Here is a 19,930-nt window from a genome sequence, read left to right as displayed (position 1 = left end):
GAAATTCATTCTGGGTGCACTGCATCTGCTGATGATGCACACACATGCTGAAATTCCTACCAGCTTGCATTGGACCCTACTCAATCAGGAGAACGGTAACAGATCTGGGTGTTTGACAGAGGGCATTTAATGTAAGGAATCTGTTATGAAAATATAGAAATGGGTTAGAGGAGTAAAACAAGGAGGGTTAGGTTGTCCAAGCATTGGCAATTGCGCGTAGAGCTGGAGGACAAAAGGGAAAATGATTTTACCCACAGCCCATGGACACTGTGCCATAGAGGCGGCTTCCTTTGGAGAACTGCTCCCTGAGCAGCACCTCAGGAACCTGCACTCACCAGGCACCCTTGCTTCTATGTTCTTGCCCAAACTGCTAATCCTACTGTTGCTGTCACTACTGTTGCTGTCCATGTGGCTGCTGCTGCTGGCACTGCCATAGGTGCAAGCAGAAAATAATTTTTTAAAATGGCTTCTTCCCTCCAGGCTTCATGTCCTGCCCTCCATTGGATGCCAGCTGGCAAGGGATTTTGGGAAATGTATTTTGCAGTCTTCCTACTACTCTGATAAAGAGAAGGGTATAGAAGAATCAACATGAGGCTGACAGATGGTGGACACTCTCTAACACAAACACAAATCTAAGAGGTACCTTTGGGACCTATGAAGTCAGGCAGGAGACTGAAGGACTTAGACATACAGTCAGTGTTTACCTAACATCACTGAAAGTTGTCATTTTATAAGAAAAGAGGAAATAAGATAAAACTAGCTATGTAGATGGTATCAAATAATGAGATATAAATTTGTAGACATATTTTAAAATTTAAGAATGAGGAAGTAATGTATATCCTAAGTTTGGGACAAAAAATGTTTTCCCAAAGAGTAGTTTAACATTTCAAAAAGAATTTAAACTGATTACAAAAAAAGGAATAGAAACACCCATAATCTAATTACTATAGGGAATATGATGTCAACTATTAGTAGAAAAGATGTACTATTTCACAGTTAAAATATTGGTACAGCAATGAGACTCACTGCTTAAGACATTGGCTATTTAGAAGGTGGGTGATAAAGTGTTTTCATGGAATACCAGGGTAAATGTGACCTCATGGGTGATACCAAGTGAGGAAGAGGAACGCCTGATTGGAATCCAAGATGAAGTTAAACTCTAATTCAAAGAAACCTACCTGCTAGAGGGAGAGTGTCACTGTACATCATGGAGGTACACACTTTCCTGAAAAACTATGAACCCAGAAGGAAATGCTCTGCTCACATCCTTTTGCCAGGATCCTCTTAGCTGCAGAGATGCCCGTGAGGATGCCTCTGCTAGGCACTGACAAGCTCCCTTGACTACCCAAGCCCTCAGAGGAACTCCATGCTCCTTAAGGAAGAGAAGGCAGTGTCCCTCACCCAACTCTACTGCTGTTTATCCCCTGGACTCTACTTAGTCTTCTAGAGTCTTGGTTGATTTTCATTTCCCATTGAGCTATGTAGTCCCTTGAACTTAAACTTTTTGGTGGGGGAGGGGGAGTTAGTTATTCCTTATTATCTTGTTTTTACTTTGACCTCTTCATAGAAAATCCCTACTTTTCTGAGATTCCAAAACAAAAGCTGTCACGTACACCAAACCTATTGGAGCCACTGGTCACAAAAACAGGGTTATTTAGAGTCAGTCTTAGTTTGGATGATAAGAACCACTTTTAGTGAGTGAAAACTACTTGGGACACTTAGAAGCAGTGATTATCGGCAAAGGAAAAACTGGATGTGGTCAGATATGTGCTAAGACTTTGGAAAAACGGATTTCAAACAATTCAGGAAAAAAGTCTAAAGTGGACTTGAGAAGGGAATATCCAGAGATTTAGTTTCAACCCTATAATCTCAAATAAAATCCATAGAAGAAAGAGATAAGATATCAAAAGAAACTAGAGTAAGTCCACTGGGAACTCAGAGAATTCTAGACTCGAGGTCAGGTTATTTTTAAAAATCATAATTTACCAAAAAGGATTTTTCATTAGAGACTAGCAATGGTTCTCTAAAAACAGATCCCAATAAGCACGACTGTTAAGTAGGAGAGTCAGTACTCAAATCCATGATTGCCTGAAATCTATGATTTCTTCCCTTGATCTCTGGAATGAAAAGGGAATTCAAGCAGCCCACACTATGCTATAATAGAACATTATCCCTTTTATTCAGTCATTACCTACAGATGAAATTCATGCCTCACAATTCTTTCTGTCCTTGGGTGTGTTCCATTCCCACCTGGAATACTGCTTGGCTGAATAAGGGGAGGCTTCAGTTTCACAAAGACATATGGTCATAATTCTGGAGCAGGATATTAGTCTTACTATGCCAAGTCATTGGCCTTCTAATAAAACTCCTGGAAAGTCTTCATGTAAATAGGCATCCAGTGAGCCAGTCCAGTCAGCCCTTGAATATACCCAGTCATATTCAAATTCATAGTGAATATTGAAGTCTTTTTTTAGGTCCCTGGCTATAAAAACATTCTCCAAGTGTATTCTGATTTTTTTAAAAGTGAATTGGATAATAAATACCATGCAGCACTCCACAATGGATTATCAATGCAACTTTGTAAACATTTAAAAGATCAATACTGATCCCGGCAAGATGGCTGAATAGGAACAGCTCTGGTCTGCAGCTCCCAGCCAGACCAATGCAGAAGAGGGGTGATTTCTGCATTTCCAACTGAGGCACCTGGTTCATCTCAATGGGACTGGTTAGACAGTGGGTGCAGCCCACGAAGAGTGAGCAGAAGAAGGATGGGGCGTCGCCTCACCCAGGAAGTGTGAGGGATCAGGGAACTCCTTCCCCTAGCCAAGGGAAGCCATGAGAAACTGTGCCATGAGGGACTGTGCTATACAGCTCTGATACTATGCTTTTCCCATGGTCTTCAAACCCACAGACCAGGAGATTCCCTCGGGTGCTTACACCGCAAGGGTCCTGGATTTCAAACACAAAACTGGGGGGCGTTTGGGCAGACACAAAGCTAGCTGCAGGAGTTTCTTTTCATATCCCAGTGGTGCCTGGAATGACAGCAAGACAGAACCATTCACTCCCCTGGAAAGGGGGATGAAGCCAGGGAGCCAAGTGGTCTTGCTCAGTGGATCCCACCCCCATGGAGGCCAGCGAGCTAAGATCCATGGCTTGAAATTCTTGCTGCCAGCACAGCAGTTTGAAGTTGACCTGGGAAGCTCGAGCTTGGTGGGGGGAGGAGCGTCCACCATTACTGAGGCTTGAGTAGGCAGTGTTCCACTCACAGTGTAAACAAAGCTGTCTGGAAGTTCGGATTGGGTAGAGCAAACCGCAGCACCACAAAGCTGCTGTAACCAGACTGCCTCTCTAGATTCCTCCTCTCTGGGCAGGGTATCTCTGAAGGAAAAGCAGCAGCCCCAGTCAGGGGCTTATAGATAAAACTCCCATCTCCCTGGGACAGAGCACCTGGGAAAAGGGGCAGCTGCAGGGACAGCTTCAGCAGACTTAAACGTTTCTATCTGCCAACTCTGAAGAGAGCAGTGGATCTCCCAGCACAGCTCTGCTAAGGGACAGACTGCCTCCTCAAGTGGGTCCCTGACCCCTGTGCCTCCTGATAGGAAGACACCTCCCAGCAGGGGTCAACAGATACCTCATATAGGAGAGCTCCAGCTGGCATCTGGTGGGTGCCCCTCTGGGACAAAGCTTCCAGAGGAAGGAACAGGCAGCAATCTCTGGTGTTCTGCAGTCTTCGCTGGTGATATCCAGGCAAACAGGGTCTGGAGTGGATCCCCAGCAAACTGCAGCAGGCCTGCAGAAGAGAACCCTGACTGTTAGAAGGAGAACTAACAAACAGAAAGCAATAGCATCAACATCAACAAAAAGGACAATCATGCAAAAACTCCATCTGTAGGTCACCAACAGCAAAGACCAAAGGTAGATAAATCCATGAAGATGAGGAAAAACTAGCGCAAAAAGGCTGAAAATTCCAAAAACCAGAATGCCTCTTCTCCTCCAAAGGATCACAACTCCTCGCCAGCAAGGGAACAAAACTGGATGGAGAGTGAGTGTGATGAATTGACAGAAGTACTCTTCAGAAGTGGGGTAATAACAAACTCCTTCGAGCTAAAGGAGCGTGTTCTAACCCAGTGTATGGAAGCTAAGAACCTTGAAAAAAGGTTAGAGGAATTGCCAGTTTAGAGAAGAACATAAATGACCTGATGGAGCTGAAAAACACAGCATGAGAACATTGTGAAGCGTACACAAGTATCAATAGCTGAATAGATCAAGCAGAAGAAAGGGTATCAGAGATTGAAGATCAACTTAATGAAATAAAGCGTGAAGACAAGATTAGAGAAAAAAGAATGAAAAGGAACGAACAAAGCCTCCAAGAAATATGGGACTATGTGAAAAGACCAAACCTACGTTTGATTGGTGTACCTGAAAGTGACGGGGAGAATAGAACCAAGCTGGGAAACGCACTTCGGGTATTATCCAGGAGAACTTGCCCAACCTAGCAAGACAAGCCAGCATTCAAATTCAGGAAATACAGAGAACATCACAAAGATACTCCTTGAGAAGAACAATCCCAAGACACATAACCATCAGATTCACCAAGGTTGAAATGAAGGAAAAAATGTTAAGGGCATCCAGAGAGAAAGGTCTGTTACCCACAAAGGGAAGCCCATCAGACTAACAGTGGATCTCTCTGCAGAAACCCTACAAACCAGAAGAGAGTGGTGGCCAATATTCAACATTCTTAAAGAAAAGAATGTTCAACCCAGAATTTCATATCCAGCCAAACTAAGCTTCATAAGTGAAGTAGAAATAAAATACTTTACAGACAAGCAAATGCTGAGGGATTTTTGTCATCACCAGGCCTGCCTTACAAGTGCTCCTGAAGAAAGCACTCAATATGGAAAGGAAAAACCAGTACCAGTCACTGCAAAAACAAATCAAAATGTAAAGGTCATTGACACTATGAAGAAACTGCATCAACTAATGGGAAAAATAACTATCTAGCATCATAATGACAGGATCAAATTCATACATAACAATATTAACCTTAAATGTAAATGGGTTAAGTGACCCAATTAAAAGGCACAGACTGACAAATTGGATAAAGAGTCAAGACCCATCAGTGTACTGTTTTCAGGAGACCCATGTCACATGCAAAGACACTTACTGGCTCAAAATAAAGGGATGGAGGAAGATTTACCAAGCAAATTGAAAGCAAAAAAAGGCAGGGGTTGCAATCCTAGTCTCTGATAAAACAGACTTTAAACCAACAAAGATCAAAAAAGACAAAGAAGGGCATTACATAATGGTAAAGGGATTAATGGAACAAGAAGAGCTAACTATCCTAAATATATATGCACCCAATACAAGAGCACCCAGATTCATAAAGCAAGTTCTTAGAGACCTACAAAGAGACTTACACTCCCACGCAATAATAGTGGGAGACTTTAACATCCCACTGTCAATATTAGACAGATCAACAAGAGAGAAAATTGACAAGGATATTCAGGACTTGAACTCAGCTCTGCACTAAGTGGACCTAATGGACATCTACAGAACTCTTCATCCCAAATCAACAGAATCTACATTCTTCTCAGCACCACATTTTACTTATTCTAAAATCAACCATATAACTGGAAGTAAAACACTCCTCAGCAAATGCAAAAGAATGGAAATAATAAGAAACTGTCCCTCAGGCCACAGTGCAAACAAATTAGGATTAAGAAACTCACTGAAAACCACACAACTACATGGAAACTGAACAACCTGCTCCTGAATGACTACTGGGTTAAGGCAGAAATAAATAAGTCATTTGAAACCAATGAGAACAAAGACACAATGTACCAGAATCTCTGGGACACAGCTAAAACAGGGTTTAGAGGGACACTTAAAGCATTAAATGCCCACAGAAGAAAGTGGGAAAGATCTAAAATTGACACTCTAACATCACAATTAAAAGAACTAGAGAAGCAAGAGCAAACAAATTCAAAAGCTAGTAGAAGACTAAAAATAACTAAGATCAGAGCAGAACTGAAGGAGAGCGAGACATGAAAAACCCTTCAAAACATCAGTGAATCCAGCAGGTGGTTTTTTGAAAAGCAAAAAGAAACTATCATCAGAGTGAACAGTCACCCTAGAGAATGGGAGAAAATTTTTGCAATCTATCCATCTGACAAAGGGCTAATATCCAGAATCTACAAGGAACTTAAACAAATTTATGAGAAATAAACAACCCCATCAAAAAGTGGGCAAAGTATATGAACAGACACTTCTCAAAAGAAGACATGTATGTGGCCAACACACATGTGAAAAGAAGTTCATCATCACTGGTCACTAGAGAAATGCAAATCAAAACCACAATGAGATACCATCTCACACCAGTTAGAATGGCTATCATTAAAAAGTCAGGAAACAACAGATGCTGGAGACGATGTGGAGAAATAGGAATGCTTTTACACTGTTGGTGGGAGTGTAAATTAGTTCAACTATTATGGAAGACAGTGTGGCAATTCCTCAAGGATCTAAAACTAGAAATACCATTTGACCCAGCAATCCCATTACTGGTTACATACCCAAGGATTACAAATCATTCTACTATAAAGAAACATGCACACGTATGTTTATTGCAGCACTATTCACAGTGGCAAAATCTTGGAACCGACCCTAATGCCCATTAGTGATCAACTGGATAAAGAAAATGTGGCACATATACACCATGGAATACTATGCAGCCATAAAAAAGAATGAGTTTATGTCTTTTGCAGGGACATGGATGAAGCTGGAAACCATCATTCTCAGCAAACTAACACAAGAACAGAAAACCAAACACCACATGTTCTCACTCATAAATGGGAGTTGAACAATGAGAACATATGGGCACAGGGAGGGGAACATCACACACTGGGGCCTTTCACGGGGTAGGGGGCAAGGGGAGGGATTGCATTAGGAGAAATACTTAACGCAGATGATGGGTTGATGGGTGCAGCAAACCACCATGGCACATGTATACCTATGTAACAAATCTGCACATTCTGCACATATATCCCAGAACTTAAAGTATAATTATAATAATAAAAATAAAGATGAATACTAAAAACTATGTTTTCACACAGTGTCATTTCCTTTTGTTGTTATTGTTGTCGTTAATAAGGATAGGGTTCTGGGACTTTTAGATGCAGATCTGGTGTTTCAGCATTTGACAAAGTGCCTTGTGAAATCCTCATGTACAGATAAGTGCAATTTGAAACTTGTTAAAATTTTATACAAAGGGATGTTGGCTAATGAATCAATAACAATTTGGACAGGTTTTTGGTGGCATGCCCTGATCTATTCCATCATTTTTTCAAGGACTTTAATGAAAACACAGTAGTCAAGCCTATCAGATTTTCAGATGACAGAGATCTAAATGGGATGGAAAACGCAGTAGGTTACAGAATCGGGATACAGAAAGACCTTGACAAGTTAAAGTGATGGGCTGCATCTAACAGGATGAAATATAATAACAATAAAAACAAGAATCTGCATCAGAGTTTCATTGCTGGTTGGATGAATACAGAAAGGGAATGGGGTTTAGGGGCTGTTCAGGCACAAGGGAAGTGAATGCAAGATGAGTTAATGTGGCTGCTAGAGGGATTCACAGGCTTCATTAACAGAAATATAGTTTCTAAAACAAGGAAGAGGCTGGGATGGCCCCGACGTGCCTTGTGCTGCAGTACTGTGTCCACACAAGGGACATAGGGAAACTGGGATGTGTAGATAAAATAAAGGTGCCATGCTATAGGATGTGCTGGCATATGTGTTAGACCTACCAACCCTGGAAAAGACCTACGGCAGAAGGGGCTAGAGATGGACCATAATGTCACAAAAAATATCCAAAGGACTTGCACATCTAAGAGAGAAGAGATTTACTCTGTATATTCCTAAAAAATAAAACTTAGGATCAATAAGTAGAAGCTATAGGGATACAAATTTCTAATGGAATGGACAAACATAGGAAGGAATGAACTTCATATTGCCAGAAGTCTTAAGAAAAATAGGCTCACTTGACGAGGACACTGTACCGGGTATTTAAGCATTACACTGGGTCACCAACTCTATAATCCTGTTATTCTTAAAGCCATATATTACTCACTCATCCATCTCACGAGCACCCCCACCATGCCATCTTGCCCCTTCTGGATATTACCCATCCTTCTATCCATAAGTTTCAGCATTCTAAGTTGATAAAAATAAGAAAATTGGTCAATTCTTACATAACTGTTCTAGGCTATACACTCATTTAAGCCTCTCAACAATACTATGAGGTATATACTGTTAATATTGTCATTCTTTCCTACGAGCAAATGGAGGTAAATGAAGGTTAAATAACCCATCTGTTATGGACTGAATGTTTGTGTGCCCCAAATGTGTAGGTTGAAGCCCTAGCGCCCTACATGATGGTATTCAGTTGTGGGTCTTTGGGAGGTGATTAGGTTTAGATGAGCTTATGTGTGTGGAGTTCCCGTGATAGGATTAGTGTCCATACAAGAAGACGGAGAGAGACCAGGCTGTTTCTCTCTCTACCATGTGAGGACACAGTGAAGAGGCAGCCATCTGCAAGCCAAGAAGAGAGCCCTCACCAGGAACTGAATCTGCTGGCATTTTGGTCTTAAACTTCCCAACCTTCATAATGGTGGAAAATAAATGTCTCTTAAGCCACTCAGTCTGTGGCATTTTTTCCAGCAGCCCCAGCTAAGGTGCAGCACATATCCATGCAGTTGGGAAGGAGGAGATTTGGGACCTATACTTGGGCAATCTTGCTCCATGCTGCAGCATCTGTGCCCTTTGTTTGTGGCATGAGTTTAGCTCTAAAATGAGGAGTCAATGGAAAGGTGCTTGTTTCAGCTCTTCTTACCATTTGTGTAGGAATCTTACTTTTTTTATTTTTTATTTTTTTGGGCCCAGATGTATTAAGGAGACAGAGAGGACCATGAAAGTCCATGGAAGATGGTCAGACTAAAAAGATTCAAGATGAAACCTCCATTACACATGGAATATTGTGATATGGGGAGATGGCACACCTGAAAGTAAAGGAAGATTCTTTGAAGCAAATGAAGCTATGGGGAACATGGTTTTGTGGAGGGACATCCTAAACACTTGGGTATCTGCTGAATTAGCAGGCAATGCTGACTGAATAAACCAATGATGTCATAAATAAAAATATAATACACAACATCTGCTTACAAACCAGAAATAATTCTGGGAATTGTCAAATATGTTAGCTTACGTCATAAAAACAGAAAATTCTTAATTAGTTCTAGGTTTCTATATTGACATGTATTAATGAGAATACATTCAACTGCTGGTGCCTAACAAATTGCAGCTTAAACAAATAAAAACGTATTCTTGTCACTTTATAAGAAATGAAGGAAAATGGTTGGTAGTATTGGTTCATTGATTTGGGGGCTGGTATCTGTGATTACCTTGGCCGCCTTCTCATCATGAAAAAGTGGCTACTTCATTCAATATCAGGATGTGGCACTGAGCAGGGAGTTTATCTTCATGTACCTTTCTCCTACCAGAGAGTAAAACTATCTCCCAGAAGCTTCTCAGGCAATTTTACCTAATATCTCACAGGCAGGTGTATCAGTCAGCTGAACAAACAACCACAAAATTATCTCAGGGACATGCAACAATACATGTTTATTTCTTTCTCATATTTCTGCAGGTCGGCTGGGATTTCTCTACTTTAGGCTGCAAGTTTTGGCAGATCAGCCAGGGAAGCTTCTCTACTCCATGTGTCTCTTATTCTTGTGTGACATGAGCTACCCAGGGCATGCATTCTCATGGTAAAAGTCAAGCTCCCTGAAGGGCAAGCCTAGGCTTGGAATTGACACACTCATCCTGCTGCCCATATTCCAAGGTCAAAATCACTGTTGCAGGAAAGTATGCTCTTCTCATGGAGGTCACGGGAAGGGGGTAAATATTTGCTGAAGGATAATCTATTCTGCCACAAAAGGACTGGATTCAGGCCGATTCCTAGGCCGGAGGTGACCTTGACCATCCCAGAAGCTAAAGGACATTTATCCAAAACACACAAAACATTTATCCAAAACTACTGATATAGTTTGGATATTTGTCCCCTCCAAATCTCATGTTGAACTGTGATCCCCAGTGTTGGAGGTGGAGCCTGGTGGGAGGTGTTTGGGTCATTGGGATGGATCCCTTGTCAATGGCTTGGTGCCCTCCCCACAGTAATGAGTGAGTTCTCACTCTTAATTCACATGAGAGCTGATTATTTAAAAGAGCCTGGCATCTCTCTTGCTCTCTTTCTTGTCATGTGACATACCTGCCCCTGCTTCGCCTTCCATGGTGATTGTAAGCTTCCTGAGGCTTCACCAGAAGCAGATGCCAGCACTGTGCTTTTTGTGCGGTCCACAGAACCATGAGCCAAACTAAACCTATTTTCATTTTAAGTTACCCAGTCTTGGGGTATTTCTTTATAACAATGCAAAATGGACTAACACAGCTGCTAACAAGGAAGAAAGAGGTAAATGGCTTTTAGACAGGCAAGGAACAATGGGGTTGTGATCAAGAAGGAATTTTTATAGTTTTATCCACATTTTAAAATACGAAAACACTAACATGCAGTGTGTTTAAGCAAATAATTTTCTTTTTCTGCTTTGTACTAGGGAAGAAGATGAGGAAGAGAACTACCATTTATTATGTGCCTAGTATATGCCAGAAACTGTGCTAGGAACTTAAGATAGGCTATTTTATTTATTCTTCATAACCCTTTGAGATAAATATTATTTTTATAGTTTTTATGGAGGAAAAATAATGGAGACTTTGAGAAGTAACTTGACAATGTATACATATCATACAAAATAGAGCCAGGATTTATCCCAGGTTTGTTGGCACTAAGACTTTTATTCTTTCTATTATACCATGTTGTCTTTATTCAATTTAATCGTTATTTCTAGAACATTCTATGTAGAGTCTCATAGAATAAACTTAATTCCCCTCACAGAGGATAGTTCCTTCTCTGCGTGAAATGAGTAATTTTCTCTAAGTTATTGCCTCTGAAGGTGAAAAATAGTTCCTTCAACAATCCCTTGTATCATGTGTGTAACTTCCGTGATATTGATTTTTTAGAAAGCCTCTGTGTAGTCAGATGTAGAAGAAGATCCCTTAACCAAAACAATCAAGACTAGTAGCTGGCTTGGTAACCACTGGAAGGCAATTGAAGCAGGAATTATTTTAAAAATAGTGGCTGGCTATGTTGGTGCAAGCCTGTGATCCCAGCACTTTGGGAGGCCCAGGGAGTAGGATTGCTTGAGACCAGGAGTTTGAGAACAGCCCGGACAACAATGTCTCTATAAAAAACAGAAATAAAAAATTAGTTGGGTGCAATGCTGCGTGCTTGTAGTCCCAGCAACTAGGGGGGCTGAAGCAGAAGGATCACTTGAGCCTAGGACATCAAGACCGAAGTGAGCTATGATGGTACCACTGCATTCCAGACAGAGGGAGATTCTGTTGTTAAAAACAATAGTAATAACAATAATGTTAATAATGCTTATATGTTTTAAACATATCATTTTAATTTAAAACACATATTAATACTTTCATTTTGTAATCTTCGAGTTAGGGCCAGGGCCTTTTATTTGAGCACAAGCAGCACTCAGTGTTTGGCAGGATGCACTAAAACTACTGTGTTAATTACAAGGAGCATTTGGAACTGTGCCAAGATGGATCTTTGATTGTCCCAATGGCTGGAGGCTACACTACTATAGTGTTTAGTGGGTATAGACCAGAGGCTAAATGTCTCAATTTTGAACAGTACTGCTAAATGAACCAACTTATCCACAATGTCAATAGGGCTCTCATTGAGAAGCCCTGGATTGTTTGGCTAATGGGATTTCACATTAACTAACATAAAACATATTATTGCACACTCTTAATGCATCATCTATGATTTCCAGTTTTGTTTCCTTAAAATGGAAGGAGATATTGTAAGACATTTGTGAAACAAATGGGATACAGGATCCTCCTAGCTTTTAATTACTTTTTCCTTTTTTTGCAAGTATCTTATCCACATCTTACTGGGAAGCACTTTTTTCGTGACTCATTTATTAATTCTTCCAAGTCTTTTAACTTAGTTTTTGTAGAAACTACTTTTGTAATCAGTAGCTTTTATAGTATTTAAAGTGTTTATATAGTATTTAATTAAAGTATGTATTTACAATAACAAGTGCAATAACATAAACAGGTTTGGGAGCTCACCCACCTTGGTAAGTACACAAAATAACTGGGACCACCATTAACTAATCAGGAGATTTCACACCAAAAATACTGATTCGGAGAACTTCCACTAAAATATGCTTCCTGGAATTGCCATTAATGATCTAAGGAAAGTCCCTGGCAGCCCAAATTGCAAATGTAGTAGATTGAAATCTTCTGTGGTTGAATTCCCCATCAGGCTTGTTGCTTATTTTCCTCTTTTTTTTTTTTTTTTTTTTTTCCAGTTTTGCTGGATCTTCTGCTTTTGTATCCTTTGTTTTGTTTTTTAAACCATTTATTGGTTATTCAGTATACAACATGAAACCCAGAGAACAGTAGCCTAATGAAACACAGCTTTATTTTCCTTGCAGATAATGAGAAATGGCTTTTCATCCTGGCGTATCCTTCGCATTTTACTGCATTTGGTTCTAGTGCTCCAGTTGCAAATAGCTCACCTTGGTGAAGCTGACCTGAAAATATTTTAGAGCTCTGCTCCTTAACTAATGGCACAAGTGTCAAAACTCCAGCCTTCTGCTCCATCTAATGTTGGAGATTAGCCCTTATGGGCATCATCTTCAGCCCTTCCAAAACCTATAGGTAGTTATACTATCTCTAGTTTGGCAGTTTGTCCACAGTTGCAAGCTTGGCTCCCTAGTTATGCTGACATCAAGTTAGAGACAGTAAAGCCCAGAGATTAAGATCTCAGATGTTTGAATCAGAAAAATCCAAGTCCATATTATTTTATCTGAATACCTTTTGGCAGATTTCTTAACCTCTCAAATGGTTTTAGCTTCCTCATCTGTAAGAAGATTATTTCAACAATTCCCATATATATCAGGCTTGTTCTGAGCATTAACTGTGATAATGTAAGGATAGAGCAAGTGCTCAATCCGTGGTAAACTTGCACAGTGCTTATGTGTCAAGCATGAGTCTAATAACTTTACATATATCATGTTTAAGCCTCACATCAACCCCATGAGCTAAGTACTGTTAATCCTATTTGATAGATGAAAAATCTGCAGCACAATTGGGTTTAATGACATACTCAAAGTCGTAGAGCTAAGTGGTAATCCCAGGGTTTAAGCCCAGGAAGGCTGGTTCGAGAGTATGCCCTGCTGACCGCCACACTAGGCTGCCTCTATATTGGTAGTTCTTACCATTGACGTTATTGTCCCTCCCTACATGATCTCGGTAAAGGGAAAAATGAAAAAAGATTGAAGCTTCCTTTTCTGCATGAGGTCATTCTTCCTCCTTTCTTTTACCACTGACTTATGCTCCCCTTTCACCTTTCCTGTGCAGGAGGTAAATTTATAGCCTCTTCTCTCTGTCTTGTCACTCAAGCCCAGCTCTCCTCCTTATTCCCACCTCGCTAGAAACTTCCTATGCCACTCCATGCCTCTAATCTAGCTTTAGCACCCGACAAGGCATAAACTGACAACAAGTTTCTTGCTTGAGGCAATTAGAGCCAGTCTCCATGTGTTTTCTAAACTCCTAAATCTCACTGTGCTCTTAGAGACTGCCTTAGATTGTCAGCAGCCTTTCAAAACATGTCTCCCACAGCTACATACCACGAGTGACCAGATTAGACGCTTATGAACCCAGTCACTTCCTATGACTTGGATATTGTACTTTTTTTTTCTTTTCTTTTCTTTTTTTTTTTTTTTTTTGAGACAGAGTCTTGCTCTGTCAACCAGGCTGGAGTACAGTGGTGGGATCTCAGTTCACTGCAAGCTCTGCCTCCCATGTTCAAGCGATTCTCCTGTGACAGCCTCCTGAGTAGCTAGAATTACAGGCACACACCACCACGCCTGGCTAATTTTTGTCTTTTTAGTAGAGATGGGATTTCGCCATGTTGGCCAGGCTGGTCTTGAACTCCTGACCTCAGCTGATCCACCCACCTCGGCCTCCCAAAGTGTTGGGATTACAGGCGTGAGCCACTGTGCCCAGCCTATTGTACTCCTTTTTATACTGTCTTTGACCATGTTGGCTCTCTTAGAAGCCATATCTGGATAAGCCAAGTTAAATTATATTAAATTTATGATCAACTAAAGCATCGCAAGAAAATCTTCCAGGGATGATCATCTCATCCTGTAATAGTAAAATAGATATTTTGTTACTTTTAGCCTTACTAAATTTTATCTTATTGATTTTACACTTGCATCCAACACTGTCAAAGTATTTGGTTGGTTCAAAAGTAATTGCAGTTTTTGCCACTTGCGGGTTTTGCCGTTATTTTTAATGGCAAAAATCGCAATTACTTTTGCAACAACCCTAATAATTTTGATTGTGGATTATGTTATCTTTTATATTAGCTACTTCCAAATGTTCTGCATGATCTGAAAATCTTACATGTGCTATGTTGATTTTTAGAAAAAATCCACTTTCATGGCAAACAGTTATCTCTTGAAAGACAGTCATCACTTAGAGTCAGCATGAGCTCACCAAGACCAAGTTATGTCATGCTTCCCTCATTTCCTTTTCAGTAGGGTCATTATTCAGTTATAGGAATGCTACGCATAATTGTACTTAACAAAATCTCTGATTATCTTGTTGGAAATAAGAATGTGAACTATAATCTTGAAGATGGTGCGTGCTAGGAGAAAGCTTATTCAACATCTCTACTAAAAAAATACTGATCAATGACTTCAGATCAAACTAGATGATGTCTGTATAGGAACATACAGCAGTTCAGCACTGGACCTTGTCTTGTACAACTTTTGCATAAAAAAAATTGCAGTGTACTATGCATGAAGAATATATAATAGTATAATCTTACTCCCGCTAGAAAATTGGGATACTTTAAAAATCTCTCGCACACTTGCTTTTGTTCAAGAGTGCCTACAGTGCTTTTGATGTTGATCAAAAGCACCCTTACTACCTGAGATGCCATTCAGCTGGTCTGGAGATGTGAATACATGCAAAGTGTATGGTCTGAATTGCAATTCCTTCTTTATATTATTTACTGTGCCTGGTGCTTTCAAGTTCCCATTTTGTTTTTCTTCTTGGAGAAGACAGAAGCAAAATAAGAGTTGAGTGATTCTGCTGTCTGTCATTTGTTAAAGTGTATTCAACATTCCTCAACCCTCTGTGTGTTTATCTGTTTCTTCTTACTTTCCACAGTTAAAAAAAAAAAATCCTCTTCTGTTCTGACATTGTTTTCAAGTTTCAGCTCATTCTGGAATTTTGCATATCTGACATTTTACAGGTCTGAGCTACTTACTCAACCAGTTTATGGAGCACACATTCTAATGGAGGAAGGTAGACAATAAACACGATAAAAAGGTGAGTTATATTGTATATTATAAGGCAAGCATAGTGGAAAAAATACAGGAGCACAGAGATTTGGAGTTTCGAGTTGGGGGTGAGTTGCAGGTTTAAACAGGTGGTCAGGGTCTCCTGGGTGGCCCAGCATCCTCAGTGAATGAGGAGACTTGAAGGAGGTGAGCAGTGGGTGATTCCTTCGTGACCGATACTAATTACATGTCTCTTTCTCCTTTTTATGCATAGGCACTTATGTTCTGAATCAATTGTAGAAAACAAGAGGCTGTCACATTTATTACCCCTTCAATTTTCCACTAACAACCCTCTCTCTCTCCCATCGTCTTTCGGTTAGGGACTAAGATCCACAGACTAAACCTGTGTCCAGTTCTTAATTTCAGCTGTCAAATAATCTTCTCTTAGCACACTGTATGCATTTAGCAAATAGTTATTAAATGAATAGAAAAATGAACAAAGGCCACTAGCTATTATTGACTCTCACTAGCTAATAATAAAATATAAATAATAATTGATATTAAAGCTTCTGGGAACATAATCCCTTGATTGGGATTCTTTGAAGGAATACAATGCAAGACAGAAAGTAGACAAAGACAGTGGGTGAGGGGTTTATGGTTTGGGGCTGAACCCCACCCTCCATGCAGTGCTTTGAGGAACACCTTGAGATAGGTGGGCATTGAAGTTCACCCCCTGAAGCTGCCCCTGAACTTGGGAACTGTACACTCAGACAAGGATTCTGTGAGAATAGGGAATGGGAAAATCACCCATGAAGTATTTTCCGTGTAGCTTTTAATTTTTCCAGCGAGCTCTGCTGTCAGTCACCACAAAACAAACAGCAAGCAGTTTTTCCCAGGGTCCCACATCTTGGGCGGGCTGAACGCGAAAGGCCCTTGCCAAAAATTCCTGAACGGGCTATGCTGTTAGTAGGGAAACAAAACAGCAATTCGCAAATCATGGGGTTCTAACATACTGTGTAAAAAAACTATCTGGAACACACTTTTTTCCTTGGCTTGAAATAGGCAAATGGTGGAAACCTAATGCACTCTGTATTCTGTGGACACAGATAAGGAGAAAAAGTAACTTAGAAGATAAGTGACCATATCATTTTTTTATGTGAAAGCGTCTCTACGATTAATCAGAATGGGAAATAGGCATAAGCCAAGACTTTCTTAGGCAAATGAGAATACATGGTGATCCTATGTAGAGGAAAATACTACAGGCAAAAGTATACAGAGAAGTACAGGTAAAATTTAGTGTTTTTTTTCCTACAGCCCATTTTATACACCTTTGACACTGCCATCTCCAATCACAGAATCACCGCATCACAGAGTCATAAAGCTCAAAGTGGGCTTAGACATTATCTATGCCCATCTACTCAAAAGAAAATCCAGGCACTCAGTAGTATAGGCAAGCAACTGGAAGCTGGTTAGAAATACAGAACCTCAACTGGGTGCAGTGGCTCACGCCTGCAATCCCAGCACTTTGGAAGGCCGAGGCAGGCAGATCACCTAAGGTCAGGAGTTGAAGACCAGCCTGACCAACATGGAGAAACCCCGTCTCTACTAATAATACAAAAATTAGCCAGATGTGGTGGCGCATGCCTGTAATCCCAGCTACTCAGGAGGCTGAGGCATGATAATTGCTTAAATCTAGGAGGCAGAGGCTGTGGTGAGCCAAGATTGCACCATTGGACTCCAGCCTGGGCAGCAAGAGTGAAACTCCATCTCGAAAAATAAAAATTAAAAAAAAAAAGGGAAATGCAGAACCTCAGGCCCCAACCCATACCTGTTGAAAAAGAGTCTGTTTTGACAAGATTCCAGGCGATCCATATGCCTATCAATGTTTGAGAAGCACTGATTTAAGCCTTTTAACAAATCAGGAAACTGACATTCCAGGAGATTAAAAATCTTGGTCAAGGTCTACTAGTTATATCCAGGGCAGAATCTCATCTATTCCATCATGCTAGTTTTATTTCCAGTAGGCAGTGGTCCTCTCCTGCCTATCCCATCTATAAAAACCTGAGGCTAGCCGAGAATAGACCCGAATTCTAGGCCTGCTTTCACCTCAAATTCAGGAGAGTCATTGCACCCAGTTTCCTTAGAGGTAAAAAGAGGAAATTTGACTATATTGGCTACTAAGTATCCTCCCTTCACGTTCTAAAGTTCTATAGCTCTATGAGTTGTGGAGCATCTAGGAAGCCCGCAGCTAGATGAGAGGCATCATGGAAAATGTAGTGGAGGACAAGTGTCTTGATTAATGCCTTTCATGAGGAAGGGGAGGGGCATTCCAGAAGGTGAAATGGCAGATGCAATCATTTGTTCAGAGAAGGGAGTATCTGGGCACAATGGAAGGAGGTGGTATGGGTTATTTGCAAATTAGAAGACAAAATAAAAAAGGCATATTTAAGCACATTCTTAGTAAATTTAGACAGTGCATACAAAATAGCCTCTAAGTTAACACCATTTTTCCTCAGTTGGAGATAACATTTTTATTCACAGCTTCTGAAATTTTTCCTCCCCAACTTTGTGCACCTGTGCCTTATGGGCAGTATGATGGTTGATTTCATGTGTCAACTTGGCTAGACTAGGATGCCCAGTTGTTTGGTCAAACACTAGTCCAGATGTTGTTATAAAGGTAGTTTTTAGCCATGCAGAACTGTGAGTCAATTAAACCTCTTTCTTCATAAATTACCCAGTCTCACGTAGTTCTTCATAGTAATGTGAAAATACAGAGAGCGTGTCAAGAATGAAGAAATGCAAATGCACTTTGTGTCTCTATGGATTTGCATTTCATATAAATGGATCATAAAATATGTGGCCTTTTGTGTCTGGCTTCTTTTGCTTAGCATAGGTTCATTCATGTTGTGGTCTGTATCAGTGCAGATAATCCTTGATTTATGACTGGGTTATGTCCCAAGGAAACCATCATAAATGGAAAATATTATTGAGTCAAAAATGCTTTAAAACACCTAGCCTACTGAACATCATAGCTTAGCCTAGCCTGCCTTCAGTGTGCTCAGAACACTTACATTGGTCTACAGTTGGGCAAAACCATCTAACACAAAGCCTATTTTATAATAAAGTGTGGAATATCTCATGTAAGTCAAGCCATTGAGCACTGTACTGAGAGTGAAAAGCAGAGTGGTTGTATGGGTGCTTGAAGTATGGTTCCCACTGAATGCATATCATTTTTGCACCTCCGTAGAGTCAAAAAGTCTTAAGTCAATCATTGTGAGTCAGGGACTGTTTGTACTTCTTTTCTTTTTACTGGCAAACAATACTGCATCATATGGACATACCACATTTTGTTTATCCATTCATCAGTTGATGGTTATTAGTGTTGTTTCTGCTGTTCGGCTGTTATGAATAATGCTGTCATGAATATTCATATACGAGTTTTTGTGTGAACATATGTTTTTAATTCTCTTACAATTAGAGATTAGCTAAACAATGTAATAAAACACTATGGAACCATCAAAAAGAATAATATAGAGTTGTATATGCTCATATGGTCAGAGTGTTAAATGAAAATGTGAGGTACATTAAAATGTGTATTGAACAAACTCCGTGTATAATTGAAAACAAACAAATAAGTGGATAAATATGGAAAAAAGAATGAAGGAACTGGACTTAGGAGGAAAGTGGTTATTCCATTTTTTCTCCCCAAATGCAAGCTGTAATGTGCAGATACCTGTAGAACATTCCAAAGGGGACCTACCGGTGTGCTTGTGTTAAAAGAAAAAGAAAACAACAGCAAAAAAAACATACAAAACCCACCAATTACATCCCTTAAAGGTAATCTTATTTCACCTCTGGTGAGTTTTTCATGAATGTACAATTAAGGTAATTGCCAGTAACTAGGTGAGTTTAGCCAAATTAGGAAGTATTTGCTATTCTAGAACTTGTGTAGGCACAATTAAAAAAGAAAAAAGAAAAATCATTAATGTTCTTGAAAAGCTTCCAGTGTTTTCAGTCCTACAGTGCCACTCAAAAAATGACCATCAATCTTAGTTTTGTCCCTGTGAAGCCATCTATTTATTCCCTGGGGGCGCTCTCTTCTTTCTATGTCTTCCTTTTGTTTCCTGGAAATCCTTCCCAGACAAACCCCTCTCTAGTCTGTTACACTGGGGTCTTGCCTCTCAGTGTTTATACCTGTGTGGTCGTGTCCCCTGGAATCTGGATTGGCCAACCACTTTAAGCCCCGGAAATGTTACTGTGCCAGTTCTGTCCCTAAACCCTAAAAAGGCCTGTCAGCTTCTGCTTTTGTGCATCTGGGAGCCCTAAACCATTATGTAAAAAGTCCGGCTGTCCTGTTGGAAAGACACGTGGAGAGGCCCCATAACAAGGGGGAGACCCTGAGATCCTGGATATACCAGCATCCCTCCTAACCCAGTGGCTAA

At 40.3% G+C, this 19,930-nt stretch overlaps 1 protein-coding gene across 22 annotated transcripts in view; it reads left to right on the top strand.

Annotated features, from left to right (window-relative positions):
* EPSTI1 (epithelial stromal interaction 1) overlaps positions 1 to 19,930 on the top strand; it is a 306,029-nt gene that overhangs the window by 210,171 nt on the left and 75,928 nt on the right. For 8 of the 22 annotated variants that reach the window (XM_077974430.1, XM_077974428.1, XM_077974416.1 and 5 more), the window contains one exon: positions 15,461 to 15,537. The exons of 5 other annotated variants lie outside the window; for them this stretch is intronic. In XM_077974430.1, coding sequence (XP_077830556.1) covers positions 15,461 to 15,504 — 44 coding nt within the window. In that variant the 3' untranslated portion in view covers positions 15,505 to 15,537. Of the gene's footprint in view, positions 1 to 8,940; positions 10,456 to 15,460; positions 15,538 to 19,930 lie in introns of those variants that run through there. 9 more of the 22 variants (XM_077974438.1, XM_015120982.3, XM_015120981.3 and 6 more) reach the window with 2 other exon arrangements.

Source organism: Macaca mulatta, chromosome 17 (assembly GCF_049350105.2).
Source record: "Macaca mulatta isolate MMU2019108-1 chromosome 17, T2T-MMU8v2.0, whole genome shotgun sequence".
Classification (NCBI taxonomy): domain Eukaryota; kingdom Metazoa; phylum Chordata; class Mammalia; order Primates; family Cercopithecidae; genus Macaca; species Macaca mulatta.
Note: the sequence above shows the minus strand (reverse complement) of the source record. Positions and strands in the feature narration are given on the sequence as shown.